The sequence below is a fragment of the Mycteria americana genome, chromosome 1, assembly GCF_035582795.1.
Source record: "Mycteria americana isolate JAX WOST 10 ecotype Jacksonville Zoo and Gardens chromosome 1, USCA_MyAme_1.0, whole genome shotgun sequence".
Classification (NCBI taxonomy): domain Eukaryota; kingdom Metazoa; phylum Chordata; class Aves; order Ciconiiformes; family Ciconiidae; genus Mycteria; species Mycteria americana.
In genome coordinates, this window is record NC_134365.1 from 204387621 (window position 1) to 204404464 (window position 16844).

The following is a 16844-nucleotide window of genomic DNA, read 5'->3' on the forward strand; positions in this document are numbered from 1 at the left end:
TTGCTTTAAAAAATGGAGTAAAAAACTTAAAGAAAAATATATTCCAAAAAGGAAAAAAACCCAAAACTAACCCCAAAAAGGCTTTTAGATTATTATTTGCCAGAACAATGTTCACAGAAACAGAACAAAGTGGAAAACATGCTCTCTGAACCCTCCTCTCTCTCCCATAACCATTAGTTAAAAAAAAAAAAAAAATTTAGATTACAAAGGACATCTGGGAATTATCTAGTCCATCTTCCTGCCTGAAGCAGGGTCAGCTTGAAAGTCAGATCAGGGTTTTGTTGAGCAGAATTCTGACACATTCCTTGGATGGAGAATCAATAGCCTCTCTGAGCAACCTGCTCCAGTACTTGACTGTTCTCACTGTGAAAATCTTTTCCTTATGTCCAACCAGAATTTCCCACATTGCAACTTGGTGGGTGCTACCTCTTGTCCTTTCATGGTGCACTTCTACGAAAAGTCTGGCTCTACCTTCTCTACAAGGTATCCTCCCCTCCAGAAACTGGAGAACAGAAATTAGATCAACTCCACTTACCCCCTTGGGGGTCTTCCACTCAACACATCCCAGTTTGTCATTATATCTCATGTCCTGGCTGGAGCTGCCCCACACTGGACACAGTGGTCCTACTGCAGCTTCGTAAGACTTAGAGAGGAATGACTACTTCCCTCAACTTGCTGGTTACTGCTCTTGCAGCTCTTGCTGCTCTTGCCAGCACAGTCCAGTACATAGTCAGCCTTCAGTGATGAAAGGCATGCTGCTGACTCATCCAGCTTGTCCTTCACGACTCCTGGGTCCTCTTCTGCAAAGCTACTTTCTAGACAGTCAGCTCCCAAGCCTCCACTCACGCATGGGGTTATTCCATCCCAGATGAAAGACTTAGGGGTTGTCTTTGTTCAACTTCACAATGTACCTGTCGTCCCACTCCTATAGCTAGATGAGGTCCTTCTGAATGGCAGCGTTGCCCTTCAGTGCATCAACTGCCCCAGCCCCAGTTTGGTGTTGATCGCAATAAGTCGTCTCGTAATAATGGCATTTACCATAAAATCCACACCTCTGTTCAATATTTCAGGGTATGAAACGCTTCCAACAAGCAAAGCAATCAACTTGCACTTAAACTCAATTAAATTTAGGTGAATAACTCTCTTGGAAATCCAAAGCTAAACCTCAAGTAAGAAAATACCTCTAGTCCTTATGAAAGATAAGAATCTCTATTTAAACCTTAAGGCTGATGAAGTACCAGTTTTCTCAATCTGAAGACAAGCTAAGATAACATGTACCAATTCTCACTCATTTTGTTAGCTACTTATTGGTGAGAATGTAAATGTCAATACTCTTTATTAACTCAATAAGCACATTTTATCTGACGTGCTTACTTTGCACTTAACTCCACAATCTGAATTTCTCTCCCATATCCTTTAAATTCCCAAACACGCTTTCTGTCATCAAAATCTCCTAACACTTCTTACTTCTACAATTTGATAGCCTATTATAGATACAAAATTCTGCAGTATAGCATACATTTAAATACAAGGATAGCACAAAACATTCCACATCTTAGTAAGTTGTAAATGTAAATCCTGAAATTATCAAAGAAGGGCAATTTAATTTTTTCTTTCACCAAATTTCAATTATTTCTACAAATGAATTAACATCTACTAGCGATACTGAAATGTAAGGTTACAGGAACAAGGGAGCACAGACAGGAAGAACAAGATATTATTACCATATTTACCTGCTATTCATGTGGTGAATCAGGGTGTAAATTACATCTCGGAGGACAAAAGCCCATGCTCCTCCTAAACCATCTTTTATCTCTTTAAGTAACAGACTAACAAACAAATGATAAATTGTAAGAACTCTGTGTTTCTTGTAAATGTTGTTTGTATCTGATGCGTGCTTACAAAGGGCTAGAAGGATTTTCTGGAATGAATCCTAAAAATGAATAAACTATGAGTAAAAAAATAATTCACAATGCCAATACAGATATACTTTATATCAAGAAAACACTTAAGCAATAGATATATTTTTTTAGAGGACATGGACAAAAAGGCTTTATTATTTTTACTGCTTTAAACAAGCAAAAGACCTACATAGAAAGCAATTCTCCAAGCAGGACTATAAGCCTCATACCTCCTAATTTTCTTTTTTTTTTTTCCTCCACATGAGAAAGGTGATGCAAATTTTTCAGAAAACCAAACAGTTATGGCAGTTTTCACCAACAAGAGATACACCAAATAAAAACCACCAAAACACCAGGTAGTGCTTCAATCTATATTCTTTCAAACATAACATTCATACGTACAAAATGCATTATTTCACAGAATATATCAATACAGACTGTAACTGTTAAAACTGTAAACTTAAAAAACCAAGTAAATGTCTTAAAGTACCAGGCAGGTTGTGTTACATTTTAAAGAATTGAGTCCACTGGCTGGCAATATTAACTTTTACACTCAAAAGATTTAGACAAACATGGTCCAGAAAAAGTGGGGTTTTTTCCTTATTTTTAGATTTTTTATGGATAGGCAAAGTAAGTTGTTGACAACATATGCAATAAAATACCATAAACTTTGAAAAGATACATTTCTAAGCAACAATGTTACAAGACAGTAATATGTTTATGATTTATTGCAAGGGCTGCATAATTCTATATGCCTTTGTATTTGCCTTTAACGACTGAAAATCAAATGTCTAAAAATATCACAGACTATAAAATTCCACACTGTCGGTAAGGGAAGCAAACTTTAATATCTTAATTGTAGATAGTATTTAGATAACGTTGTACAAATGTAATTATTTTAGAACGTTCTTCAGACATATGCCAAAGAAATGAACTGCATCTACATTGTGTCTGGTACACAAAGATTTCCCCTACCTTTAAAATAATCCTCTCTATTTATACATTATTTTATATGTATTATATAATGCATGTAATAGTTCAAGCATGTAATTTTTGTAAGGTTACTCTGTCCCTGAACTTAGAACTTCTTCTATTTCAGAAGGCAAACAAAAGAACAAAAACATTTCTAAGGTTGTATTTTCTCCTCATATATACATGATGAAAATGTCTAATTAAACCAAAATGTAGCCATAAAAGAAATTTTATATTCTACAGAAAATCATCATTACATACTTACAGGGCTTTTAGAAAGAACTGCTACAAAACTTTTTAATTTGCTTTTATGGCAGTTGCTCATGTAGTCCAAGGTTGCCTTAATCACATAAGATGGAAAACGAGGAGGATTAGGAACAGGATCCAGTTCCCTAAATGAATAAAGAAGAGATTTATTTTTTTTCTTCCCAAAATCAAACCCCATGTATTAAATAAAATGAGTCTCATTGAGTCTTTTCTACTTTCAATAAGTAAGAAGGACCAAAAGCATCCAGCAGAGCGACATACATCTTATTTTTAGCTGTTTGTTGTCCCTCTATGGCAGCTTTCTAAGCTGTACTTTCTTGACATTCTTTTATTATTTTTGAAAGCTCATATTGCTAAAAACCCACATATTTGTCTCATCTAAGGTACTTCGTAAGAAAATCTAATTGCAAGACATGGATAAAGCTTCTGCATTTGATAATTATGGGTTGAGAAAAAAGTAATCATGAATATCCCCACTATAAAAGGGTAGTCAACTTTTCTGGGACCTCAAAAAGAAAAGAAATGCATCATGATAGTAACAAAACAGCAAAATCTAAGTTTCCTCACTGTCATTCTTACCATTCCATTTTTATAAAGAAAAACTTTGGTTACAAGCAGACACCACAGACTGTTAATAAACTCACTGAAACAAATTTCTTTTATAAGTTCTGAAATTCTCAGCCATTTAACCTTTGGTAGATTTTCACAGAAATGCTTTGGTTTCTTTCAACTTTCTATTTCTACAATAAAAATATCTTCTTCAATAACTTCAGAAAGTGTAAGGTTTCTCCAAATAGTTTGTAGCTAAACACAAAAATCTGGAAAATTATTTCCAGATATAATTATGCAAATAGTGATATTTTTAGGACAACAACAAAGACTGAAAACCTCATAAAATGAAGATATTTATGGCATTAGAATATTTCTATTAATTAGGAATTCATTTATTTGGCATTGCTTAAGCAATCGCCTTACTAAAGGCAAGAGCTGCCACTACAAGAACTGTTAAGAAATGGTTCGGTTCACTTCTCAGTGACTTCTAAATATTTAAAGACCTTTAAAAGAATCACTCTGATTTAGACATTAAAACCTGACAAATTTTACAGAGAGGGCAGTCTATCCAATTTTGAACTAATCTAAATTGGCATTGCCATAGTCCGGCTCACCAACATACAACGGCATTCTCTTGCCCACCCATTCATTCTTTCCATTAACTGAAGTATTATAGAGGTTCTCCTTACTGATACTGGGGAATAACTATGTAAGAAAGCATGCCTATGATACATCATTACTAATGACAATAAAATCCTTCAATTCTCAACTTCAAGGCCACCTCTTCTTATGCCTGAAGGGCACGTTTTAATGCACAATGCCATACAAACACACTCAGCATTTAGAAAATCTACAAACACGTACCTTATATATTTACTTAGGTGAGCTCCTTCTTCTACTGTGGCATCAGTCGGTTCATGTAAAGTCATCAGCAGTTCAACCACAATCTCTGGTAAGTTATTATGAAATAAATTGTCAATTTGCTAGAAGGAGAAAAATAGTGTTTTAATAAGAAAAAAATATTTTAGCTAAAATAACATTACTTTTTCTTCTGAGAAAACCCATTTTTTCCTGTCTATTTGTTCAATTATCCATGACATACAATTCATTCAGAAATTAAGCCTGGTTAAGTCTTATCTATGGCAGTCACAGGTAGAATAATTTACTTTCCTACAGTATCTGGAAAAAAAAATTATGTTTAATTTTACTACTAGTTCTGAATATAGAGTCTGCCTCTCGGGAAGATGGCTCCTCATAAAGCGTTAACAAAATATTTTAAGAGGAAAACATGACTGACTTAAACAGATATATGACAGGGAAACTCAGGGTTGTACAATGAATGTTAAAAAAATTCTGAAAAAAATTATACTTCAAGTCAGATGTCTGCCTGAAAGTTTCTATTGAATAGCTACTTGAAAACCTTGGGATAAAAATTTGGATAGTTTGGCTTTATTAAAATAATAATTTTGTATCTATAAACTTGAACTATTTACATTTTTACAGAATATATAGAAGTTTCTTTCAGGTCTGTTAAATGCCATAGAACTCAATTTACAGATTTAAAACAGATACCTGTTTTCCTAAGCAGTTTTCATCCTTAAGCATGTCGTAGACTTTAGAAGCCATATCTCTTTGCTCTGCTATTTCACTCTTTCCATGGCTTTGACAGGCAAAATATGGGAGGATATTCACAAGTATCTTTGGAAAACAGTCTGCTAGAACCTGCCTCCAGTCTTTTTCAATCTTGTTGCCAAGTGATTTCACATCTTCAAATTGACTTTTAATCACCAGGTGTGGAACCAAAACTTTATAACAAGACCTACAGGTAGTAAATACATTTCCAGAATGTCCTTGAATTGGATTTTTCAAAAAAATCTCAAGCATAATAGAGTAAATACCATTCCTCTACTGTATAACTAACCTTGTAATGATTGTTTAGCTACTGCTATACAAAAAAAACCTTACCAGCATAAATACAATATACAAGATACTGGGAATACATTTTAAAAGCTCTCAAGATGTTATCTTACAACAAAATCCTGATGCATTACTACATTTAGAAATTTGAAACCCCATGTCATAACTGTAAATAAATCCGAATAAACTGCTTTCATATAGCAAACTTACCTGTAGAATTCCTCAAGGCTAGTATAGTTCAGAAGAACATAAGGAAAAGCAGACAGGCTATATCCGCTGTCATTTATTTTCAGCCACTCCATCACCAAATAGTCTAAATGTGATGTCATGAAGTCTTCTATACTTTTATAGCCGAAAATGTCAGATACTTTTTTCAAAACCTGTGCATGAAATAAGATTGCAGGAATAGCATGCAGAGTACATGATACTATGGCAAACTGACAGTACTACACCTCCATGCGTGTGTCCCCACCCTTTTAATGAATATTTGTATACCTCAGCTCCTATTTAGCATAAGCAATTTTTTAATTATTTGTATTGCCGTATCTCAAACGAATGCAATCAAGGAGCTACAGCTACTCCATATGAGGTGGTATGCCAAAAAAGGAGAGCCAGCACACATTTTGCAGGGTAGAGACTGTAGTAAAAACAAGAGGCAACAAACAGAAAGAAAGGATAAAAAGGAGAGAACACGCGCACTAAAAAAAAATGACAGGCATGAAAGGCTGCAGTATAAACAGCAATTATTTCAGTACATCCTTGTGAACTTCAAAGTAAAAGTCCACAAGACACATACCATCTTCCAATACTTTGCATTTATTTTACATATTTTCCACATTGGAAAACTCACTTTAATTCCACTGGGTAGAAAGATTTTTTTAAATGAGATCTGCAATCTTCAATGTATTAAAACTGATTCGTATTTCACATCTGTGCTTTTAACATACAGGATTTACCATTAAAACTGCCTTTTATGATGTCATTATTTCTATGTACATCATTAAATATAATTAAAAATTCATTCAGATATAAGTCCCACATTAGTCACGCTTTTACAAAATTTAACAACTTTCAATACTGACAAAACCATTTTGTACCGTTCCAATTTTAACCTAACCTTAATTTATAACCTAAATATAAAATGGAATTTTATACTTGCTTTTTTCACAAGGTGAGGTTCTAATCCATTCTCTTTCACAGACTGGCAAATAGCAAACAAAGCTTGTTTTTCACAGACCGGACTGCAGCACAGAACCATGGTTATAAGCATCAGCAAAACCGCTTTTCCATTACACTGTTTGTCCAAAAGATCTTCAGGACTTGCATCACCCCTGACCTTCAATAAGAAATAATGAAGAACTCATACAAATATTTTGCTAAAGCAATCTCTTAATTAATAAATGAGCATAAATAATTTAAAATTAAGGGCACTGACATAAATACTGCTGAAAATCTTGCTTTGCTTGCTTAAAAATTATTTCCCCCCGCTGTCTGCTCCACCAGAAGTTACTGCCTCCAGCATGCCAGCACACATGCTGATACCTCATATACTCCAGTTCATGTTATAGTATCAGCAGTTTAAACACAGGCAATGCTTAACAGAGAAATGATGGAGGCATTGACAAGACAAGTCTTCTTTTTGCTCCTCCCTGATGCATATAGGAAAGAACTGCCTTGTAATTCAAATGCAGTTCTTCTCCCGTTAAGGCATGGTGTTGACAAGTGATGAATACTGAATAAAAGTAACAAGAAACTGCAATGAAAGGGCAGAAGCTAATAGACAACAGCAAGCTGAGGTGACAGAACAGGGAGCCAAGGCAACAGAGAAATGAGACAAGACAACAAAGAGCTGGAGGTGACAGTACAGAGAGATGAAATGACATGACAGAGAGATGAGGCCTCAGCAGCGAGCCTAAGCTACAAGACAGCGGGCAAAGGGAACAGAGGGAAAACGCAGCAGAGAGATGACATGCAGATAGATGATAGCGTGACAGAAAAAAAATGGAAAATGTAGATGATGTAGATGACTTAGCATAGTAGCAAGAAAGGAGAAAAAGTGAAAGACACTAATAGAAAAATTAATAGTTAAAGAAATTCCACAGTAATATACACCATTGCATTTCCAGTCACTGCACTGAAGTAAAACTCTTCCTTCACTTGAAGTTTCTTCCGAATAGTTTATTTTTTTAAGCAAATTTTGGTGTTGTGAAAACCACTGCTCTAATACCACTGGAAACATGATCTTACTGAAATTTACAAATCTGCTTTTATACTATGTAAACACATAATTTGAATTTACATTGCCTCTTATTCACTATTTATATGTTGCTAGAATATTGAGGCCCCATTTTTCTTTTATTCTTAAGTGTTACAGTACTGAAACCCGCAACAACAAATAGCATGACATAGAAGAGCAGTCTGGAACATACAGTGAAAAAGTTTACAAACTTCTAATGTGGACAAAACAGCGACTGACTGGATGTGTAAGGAAATTTCCTGACTACCACCTTGCTTCACCACCTCAGATTATCAGAAGTCCAGAAGAATTAATGGTCTTGGAAAACTAAACACAGTCATTTTAAAAGTCATCTTATTCATAAGATGAAAACTAGGCAAAACTAATAACTAGATGTTGGTACCAGATTTCTCATTCCTTCCTGAACTCTGAGATATGCATTCTCAAAAGCCTTTTGCTGGAGCTTCAAGGGAAGAGGTTTTGACATTCCAGAAGAATCTCTCTGTTTCACATCTTGAAACAAACTTCAAAAAAAGAACAATCATTATTAGCATAACATTTAGTCTACAGAATTACTGCATATTGTGCGTATCAAATAATAAGATTCTGATTTTCTGAATATCATTATTTTCTTCTTAACTTTCTTGTACAGCAGTCTTTCCTTCCTCTCCCTCAAACATTATCAATAACACTATCTGTTGCAGCGAAATGGCAGAGAATAGCCTGAAAACATATAGAAGTTTCCCAATCTCTGCCAGTGCAGGAAGCCAAACATCAGTTGTCCATCACAATGGAACATGTCATATCATGAAGTACTTTGGGAATATATTTATTGAACAGATGTATATCTAAAAGGAGTTTCTCAAGTAATTTATTTTTTGTAGATAAAAGCCCAACCCACTTTGCTCTTTATAACAAAAATGGGAACACCACAGTGGATCAGACCAAATGTTACTCTAGCCATTTCTAAGTGAGTATTAGCAGATACCTAAGAAAGATCACCATACGCCTGCCTTGTATGCATAATAATTATTTGAATATAACATTCAATCACAGGTGACCTAGGCAGATCATGAGTTAGAAGTGGTGACTGTATTTAGTATCCTTCAATGATTTCCTCTTTTGTGAATTTGTTGCTTTTTGAACCCCTGTAAACATCCAGACAGCTGAAGGTAGTAGGATAACACTCAGGATAACTGAATGTTGTATGAAGAAGTAAATTGTATTTTCTTAGAATCTTGAATCTTGAATCTGTTAGCTTCACTTGATGTGCCCTAGTCTTTAAACTGGAAAAGACTGCCAATGTTCACTTTGTTCCGCTCCAGATTTTGTAGTTATGTTACACCTCCTGCAATTCAACTCTTTTTGTGTTGAAGGGCTCCAGTTTATGCAACCAATAGCTGTGCATAAAGTGTTTCATACTTTTGAACATCCCTCCTCTACTCCTATTCCAGTTGAATTACATGCTTCTTGATGTATGGAGAAAGAACTACATACAGTATTCAAAACACGAGATCCTTTGAAAAAGCTTTTATGCTACACAATGTACCTAATCTATTTCTAGAGGATAAACAACTATTTCCTATTCAAGTTTTGCATAATAAATTTAGTGCAAAATTTGCTATCATATATAGTTTATTATATATATATAGTTTATCTCTCTCTCTCTCTCCCCCCCCGGCCCACGTCACATCACAGAATAATTGAAATGTTTGACAAAGACAAAGTTTGAACACCTTAACCAAAGTAACTTCATAGGCTTTTATATTCCGTCAAGATTGAAGCCCCAGAAGTACTAAAAAGAGCAGCTATACAGTAGCAGAAGTAACACCCAGTTAAGTGAAATTAAACATTATTCTCATAAACAGAAAAAAGATCTACATTATCACCTGGTAATCGACTTTGCAGCACGAATGCGAACTTGATGGTGACTATCTGCGAGAAAATGTGGGAAAGCATCGCTCACGGGTAGATCATCTTCATTCACAGGTAGAAGATCTTTATTTCTCACATTAAGTCTTGCCCACTTGCAGTGAGGATCAGCCTGAAGAAAATTAATATTGTGGTTTAAAATATACAGAAGACCTACAGTGGAATATACACTGATGTATGCAAAAGACCTTTCAATACTGTTTTTAAGTACACCTTATGTATATACTTAACATGCTAATGAATGTCAGAAAATCTGGGATTACCTCAAGCAGGGCTCTCATGCAGTTTAAAAGGGCCACTCTTACTGGTGCTGTGCATTTCCCTCCTTGAGCTAAATGCCTAAAATAAGGAAGATTTGAATAAATGAAAAAGTTGCCAGCAATTTTGAGAAAAAGACTAACAAGTTAGTTTCTGCTGCTCACAGTTCATTCTTTTGTGCTCAACAGGCATGTTTGGGAGGATTTGACATTTTTATTGATAATCTACAATTGTAAAAAATATTCATTTCTGGTTGCTGAAGTTACCACTTGTTATAATTACTGATGCAATTCAGAGTACAATCAGTCTTTGTTAATATACAACAGTGTAGCCTTTATTGTTCTAATACTATCTTAAGGACGATATGATTCTTTGCTACAAATATAACATGACACAGAAAATCTAGAAAGTTAAATGCTGGATAAAGATATCATAGGATACCAACAGCAAGACACACAACAGCGCTACAGTCTTTACACTGACAGCAAAGTTAAAAATTTTATGCCCAACAGACTTCTGCATTAAATAGATAAAACCTACCAAAAGGCTCCAACAACTGTCAAAAATTGTCCTTGGGCATCCCCTGTCTCTTCAGCATGTGCGTTGGACTGGGCCAACCCTACTGCTACAGGAAGCAAATTATTTAGAATTACTTTACAAACTTCTTGATCTCGACGGTACAAAGAACACACAGAACTGTGGAAGAAAGAAAGAAAAAAATATCTTGAAACACTAAACAGCCCCCAAATCCTCTAGCTGTTGAACTAAAATAGCTCTAATACATGCTGAATAGTTTCTCTCTTACGAAAGAGGCTTAAGAAGCATAAGAACATCGTCTTCAGGCAAGAGGTGTTCTTCCATAGGGAGTTCCTTCAAAAGGACCAAGTACTGGGAATAAAAAAAAAAAATAATCAGAATAGAAAATAATACTTAAGAAAATAATACTTAAGAAAATAAGTAGACAAAAGGTTTAAAACCTTTTCAGTAACTCTTACATGAAATCATGCAGCAAGGATACCTACTGTCAGCTCTTACATGTTAAGACTGACCATTTTTTCATGCAAAGACTGTCACACAGTAATATGGCTCATGAAAGTTTTAGTTTTGGAAGGCAAAAATATTTCCTTTGTAAACTAAAACACAGATCCTATTCTACTACAGAGACCATTTCTAGCTATTTAGCAAATAATTAATGATAAAGGCAAGATGTTTATACTTCTCAACTCTTTATTTTCTGGCTTACAAATTCCAACTGCTCCTTCCCTGACCACATCACACTTCAAAACACTAAAAGTAGCCATTTTAATGTCTTCTCAGGGGACCGATGACAAGAGAAAGCCAAGAATATACAACTGATGAGAATATACAAATTTAAAAACAGTATAAATATAGAGGTGGATCTGCTGTAAAAAAAGCTCACACTCACCACATGCAGATGCAATGGCTTAGCACTATCAAAGATACCGCCATCAGTAAGCATTAACAGCTTCCTCCTTATATCAGAGGCTCGGAAGCTCACTGTCTGAATTTGGACTGTAGTTACACAAATACATAAGAACCTCAGAATTTCAAGGAGAAGTAAATCCTGCTTTGTCAACTGTTCTTCAGCTAATGGGCTCAAAGCACCTGAAAATAAGATTTTCATGTAAGAAATGCTTCTCCAAGGACAATAAAAAAGTTGATAACATTTTAGGTCTTTACAAAACTAATTTAAGTTCTCAGAATAGATAGAGTACTAGCAACCTTTAAGTTCATTTGCTATTGAGTAGTTACTGCATCAGTAACAGCTTCTCAAGTGCGTTTCCCACTTCTACAAAGGCCCTCTCTAAACAGAGGCTTTTAATTTTATGTGCCCATACATATGGGTGATTTCTTCATCAAGGTTACAATGGACTCAGAACCATCTGCAGCTGTGTTCTTTTGTGTTGTTAATTATAACTTAGGATATATTTTAAACTATGGATTCAAAGTTTCCCCAAAAATTGTAATGATGACAGTTACTACTATGTTAATATCCTCGTTGAAATTTCAATTGTAACCTAAACGAAATAGTTACAAATGCCATTTTCCTGTCACATTTAGAACTCTTGTAACTTTCTGCAATTGCAAACTTTATTTATTAGAATTATTTATCGGATGGTTGAAGAAGATACTTCTAAAGACACTCATTCAACATGATGGGAAAAACAGACCAGCTGCTGTTTGCGGCATTAATATAACACCCTGATTTCTTTCTCATTCCATAATAAACAGAAGACATAGTCCTGATTAAAAACTAAGATACACGCCATTTTAAGAAAGAATTTAAAACAAAAGAGAACATCAGTACTTGTAGCTCCTAACAGAAATAAAGAGACAGATTCATGCTCCTGTCTCTCTGCAGGTCCAGAGATAAGAAAGCTGACCTTGTCAAGAATTACTGATCAGGAAAAGGAGAAAAGTTAAATAGGACTACTTTTAAGAAAATGAAGTACAGTCTAATGACAGAGACAGGTACCCTACAGACACACTTCCTAGTCTCCTCTTTGCCAAAATTTCTGCCTGACTTTGAACAAGTTAGCTAGCTTCTCTGCTTGCATTTTGCTATTTATAAAATAAAAAATCAACTTCTTTCCAAATGAGCTAGAACACTTCATTAACATCCTTAAAACACTAATGAGGTAAAAAAGAATTATTATTGTTTATAAAGTACCTGGTTCAACCACTACGGGCTTCAACTATTAATAAAGCAGTACAATTTTGTATCTCTCTGTCACTGAAGCAAAGAGCAATGTGTAAAAACAAGCTTTTGCAAATAGTTTTGGACACAGAGAAGACTTACCTGTTACATTTTGCATCTCACCAGATTCATTTGTATCACTGATGTCAGTCACTGAATGATCATCAAATAGATCATCAGATACCTGGTTATCTACTTCCATTATACTCTCCTCAGGATCATTCCCCATTAGATCCGCTTCTCCCAGTTCACTTGGTTTCCCAGTAAACGTCATCTGACAAAAACACCACATCCTTTTAAAGTTGGCTTTTAAGGGCAGGAGAAACACCACAGGCAGAAACAACACAAGGAAAGACACTACAGTTTCCCAGGGAACTAGAATGGGTGAAGACGGCTACACTGAACTGATGAATTTCATCCTTTGTGATAAACCTGTCCTCTACACATGTGAATTGTTTGATTTGAGCTATTGTCTTTAGGACACAAGCTTCCTCAGACAGATACTAGTCTCTGTGTTTTAGATGGTGCCAAGGACATTGTTAGTATTTGAAAAACAATTCACTCTACAAGACTCACAAACTTCTCACTATACTTCATAATTACAGAGAAACGAAAGGAAAGCATATGACCTTTTTGAGGGCACACAAATTACTACTTTCCCTACCAGATGACTCTCAGCTTCTCCTCACCTGAAAAAACAAAGGATTTTGCCTATCTAGACCTGACTACAGGACAATGTGCCAAAAAGAGAAGTTTTAAGAGTTGTGCTAAACACAGTGATGTGCCACCATATTACTTTTCTCAGTGCGAAAGGAGAGTCATTTACAGTTAGAAGATTTAAAATCTAGATAATAAACACCTTTAAAGTGTTTTAAGGCACATAAGTCCATCAAACTACAAAATAAAAAGAAGCTTTTAAAACTTTACAAGTGCATTGAAGTTAAACATCATGTGTTACAGAAATGCTTGCCGTGGCATAAAATCTGTATACACTTTTACTCTAATACAGCATTTAAAAAATTCCAAAAATAACATAATTTGGTTTTTAATGTGAGCTGGCATGCTAATCTTGATCAAATGTTATCCATCAGCTCTCATTTTTCCCTTACGCCTGTGTTGAAATGCTAAATAGAAATGTTTCCAGTTAGGAATTCTCTATAAAACTCAAATGTATTTTGATTTATTTTTTCAGTAAGAAGTATCTCATTTGGTTTGCCTCCAAATTATTATACTGTAAAAACAATCTTCTCATAGAACAGCACTGCATTTGGAAACAGATGAACGTACTTACCAGATTTTTGCAAATATCTACGAGATCATTCATAAATTTTGATGTTAACAAACGCAGGAATATGTTAGACAGCATTTTATTAGCACTGTTCTGCAAGAAAGCAAGATGTAGAGATAGGTTAATTCATTTTTTTCAGGTACCATATGCATGATATTCGACTTTGTGATCTCATCAACGAAGAAAGAAATATAAATTCCTTTATAAACTTTACCTTGGTACAATTGCATAAACATTTTGTACACTGCATTATCAAAGTCCTTAGTGAGTTGATCTGGGCATCTTCGTTTAGTTTGTTTTTAGACTGAGAAATGCTTTCTCCAGCATAATGAATGAGAGACTAGTAAAAATAACAACACAGTTAAAATACCTCAGTTAAATTCCTTTATACATTGGCAGATACACAGAAGACACACAAAGACAAAAGGACATGATTCTCATTCATACAGCTTTGATATTTATAGTGTGCATCAATGAGTTTGGACTTCATTTTTTTTCTCTGATTTTTGTTTCACTCATTCTGCTCCAGAAGTGACAAAATGATGGCCTACACCTGCCTGAAACATTGATATTTTCATCACAAAAGAAAACCACAGCATTTCTCCATAATGTGTAAGTTTTGGGTTTCCATATTTAAGCAAGAAACCACCTCAGACAGTAGTAGTAGTAGTAGTAGTAGTAGTAGTAGTAGTAGTAGTAGTAGTAGTAGTAGTAGTAATAACAGTAGCTGCCTTCATACTGGTTTAAACCATCAAATGATCTTAACAAATTCCTGCATAAAAGACCTATAAATGAAAGGACTTGTTATCTTCTAAGTAGTCCTCTGTGCACGTGTCCCTGATTATTTTATTTTTTTAAGACAGAATTTCAGTGACTCCTTTCTTTCAGCAGCAGTAACGTACTTAAACCTCTCTCAACTGCCTTTTTTTAGACGCAAACCAGTGGAAATATTCATGCTCTGAAAATGTGTCAATATGAATAGAATTTTTAAAATTATTTTATATTTAATGGTTTATTTTATTTTTAATAGCTCCCAAACACACTGCTACTTACCTTAGCGTTCTGGAACAACTTTGATTTACAGGCATCCTCTTCTTTAAATATACCAGTGCAGCAATAGCAACCAAGAACACCAATCAACAGACTGACACATCGGACAAGGTGTTCTGCAGCAACAATCTTAGACTAAATCAAATACACAGTATAAATACCAGTGGTTTATCATTAAACTTTTTCACCAAAATACATAATTCTGTAGTCTTTTTAAAACACTTTTATATACAGATTTCACCAAAATTAACAAAGATTTGCATCCTAGTGTTTTGCACTGCAGTTGCCTCAGCTCCCTAACATGTCCTTTTGGCTCTCCATGTTATAATATTCTCTGTATGTCCCACGGCCATTACTCCTTCCTTCACAATACTTTGAATTCTCCCTCTCCTTTAGATTCCATCATAGCAATACTTCCAGCTCTTCCCACGTGCTCTGTTTATCTATTTTACCCCCTGCCAGGATAAGAGACAGTATGAGCTAGACAGTATGAGCTAGTCAGGAATTATATTCCATTCCTACTGCTGTCTCTTCCGATCTTAATAAATTCGTACGTTGCTTCTTAGCAGCTACTGCGTCAACAAAAAAATGGCACAGATGGCTGTAAATGCGTGCAAGCTTACTGCAGGAGTATTCTTGAGATCTCTTTTTACCTGTCTACATTATTTGGATCAAAGGAGAAAGAGCAGACAAATAATTATTTGTCTTACTTTCTCACAAAGGGAGACTAAAAAGGATTGCTATCACATTCTTGAAAAGCAGGTATCTATAAAAAAAGATGGGAAAACTTATGCATACATGCCATTGTTACACATGCAAAACCAGGGATGAGTTTTATAGCTCCTAATTGCTAGTACCTTGTTTCAAACTTTGGTACCGCCTCTTCTGGCTCACCAAATATTACAGGACCTTAGCAAGGAAGGCACACCACTATATTAAAACCAAAGCTAGCCTGTCAAAGGAACGGGAAGTTTAAAAAGCCTGCTACTTTTGTTTTCACAAACTTTTTACCATTATGTGGTGGCTCTTCCTCTACAAGTCAAGATTTTTCTCCAAAGGAGAGATTCTGTGGTGTTTCAACAAGTGGAAGATACAAACAGGATCAAAGGATAATTCAGGCTGGAAGGACCAGCCTCCTGCTCACACCAGGGTCAGCTCTGAGGTCAGAAGAGGTTACTCAAGACTTGATCCAGTCAGGGTGTCCTGGTTTCAGCTGGGATAGAGTTGATTTCCTTCCTAGTGGGTGGTGTAGTGCTGTGTTTTGGGTTTTAGTATGAGAATAATACTGATAACACGCTGATGTTTTGGCTGTTGCTAAGCGGTATTTACACTGGTCAAGGACTTTTTTTTCAGCTCCCCATGCTCTGCCAGGTGCCCAAGAAGCTGGGAGGGGGCACAGCCAGGATTGTTGATCCAAACTGACCAAAGGGCTATTCCATACCATATGACGTCATGCTCAGTATATAAAGCTGGGGAAGAAGAAGGAAGGGGGGGACCTTCGGAGTGATGGTGTTTGTCTTCCCAAGTAACCATTACGCGTGATGGAACCCTGCTTTCCTGGAGATGGCTGAACACCTGCCTGCCCATGGGAAGTAGTGAATGAATTCCTTGCTTCGCTTTGCTCGCGTTGCGCGGCTTTTGCTTTCCCCATTAAACTGTTCTTATCTCAACCCACGAGTGTTCTCACTTTTACTCTTCCAATTCTCTTCCCCATCCCACCGCGGGGGGAGCGAGCGAGCGGCTGCGTGGTGC

General features: G+C 35.7%; 1 protein-coding gene across 1 annotated transcript in view; it reads right to left on the bottom strand.

Annotated features, from left to right (window-relative positions):
* ATM (ATM serine/threonine kinase) overlaps window positions 1–16844 on the bottom strand; it is a 79326-nt gene that overhangs the window by 42647 nt on the left and 19835 nt on the right. Inside the window, exons 13-28 of the mRNA XM_075490990.1 lie at window positions 15096–15227; window positions 14257–14382; window positions 14046–14135; window positions 12857–13028; window positions 11462–11661; window positions 10841–10923; window positions 10576–10731; window positions 10041–10116; window positions 9735–9889; window positions 8249–8369; window positions 6769–6945; window positions 5820–5989; window positions 5265–5511; window positions 4557–4675; window positions 3139–3265; window positions 1734–1933 (exon numbers count right to left, since the gene is read on the bottom strand). Of these exons, the coding sequence (XP_075347105.1) occupies window positions 1734–1933; window positions 3139–3265; window positions 4557–4675; window positions 5265–5511; window positions 5820–5989; window positions 6769–6945; window positions 8249–8369; window positions 9735–9889; window positions 10041–10116; window positions 10576–10731; window positions 10841–10923; window positions 11462–11661; window positions 12857–13028; window positions 14046–14135; window positions 14257–14382; window positions 15096–15227 (2351 nt within the window). The remainder of the gene's footprint in view (window positions 1–1733; window positions 1934–3138; window positions 3266–4556; window positions 4676–5264; window positions 5512–5819; window positions 5990–6768; window positions 6946–8248; window positions 8370–9734; window positions 9890–10040; window positions 10117–10575; window positions 10732–10840; window positions 10924–11461; window positions 11662–12856; window positions 13029–14045; window positions 14136–14256; window positions 14383–15095; window positions 15228–16844) is intronic.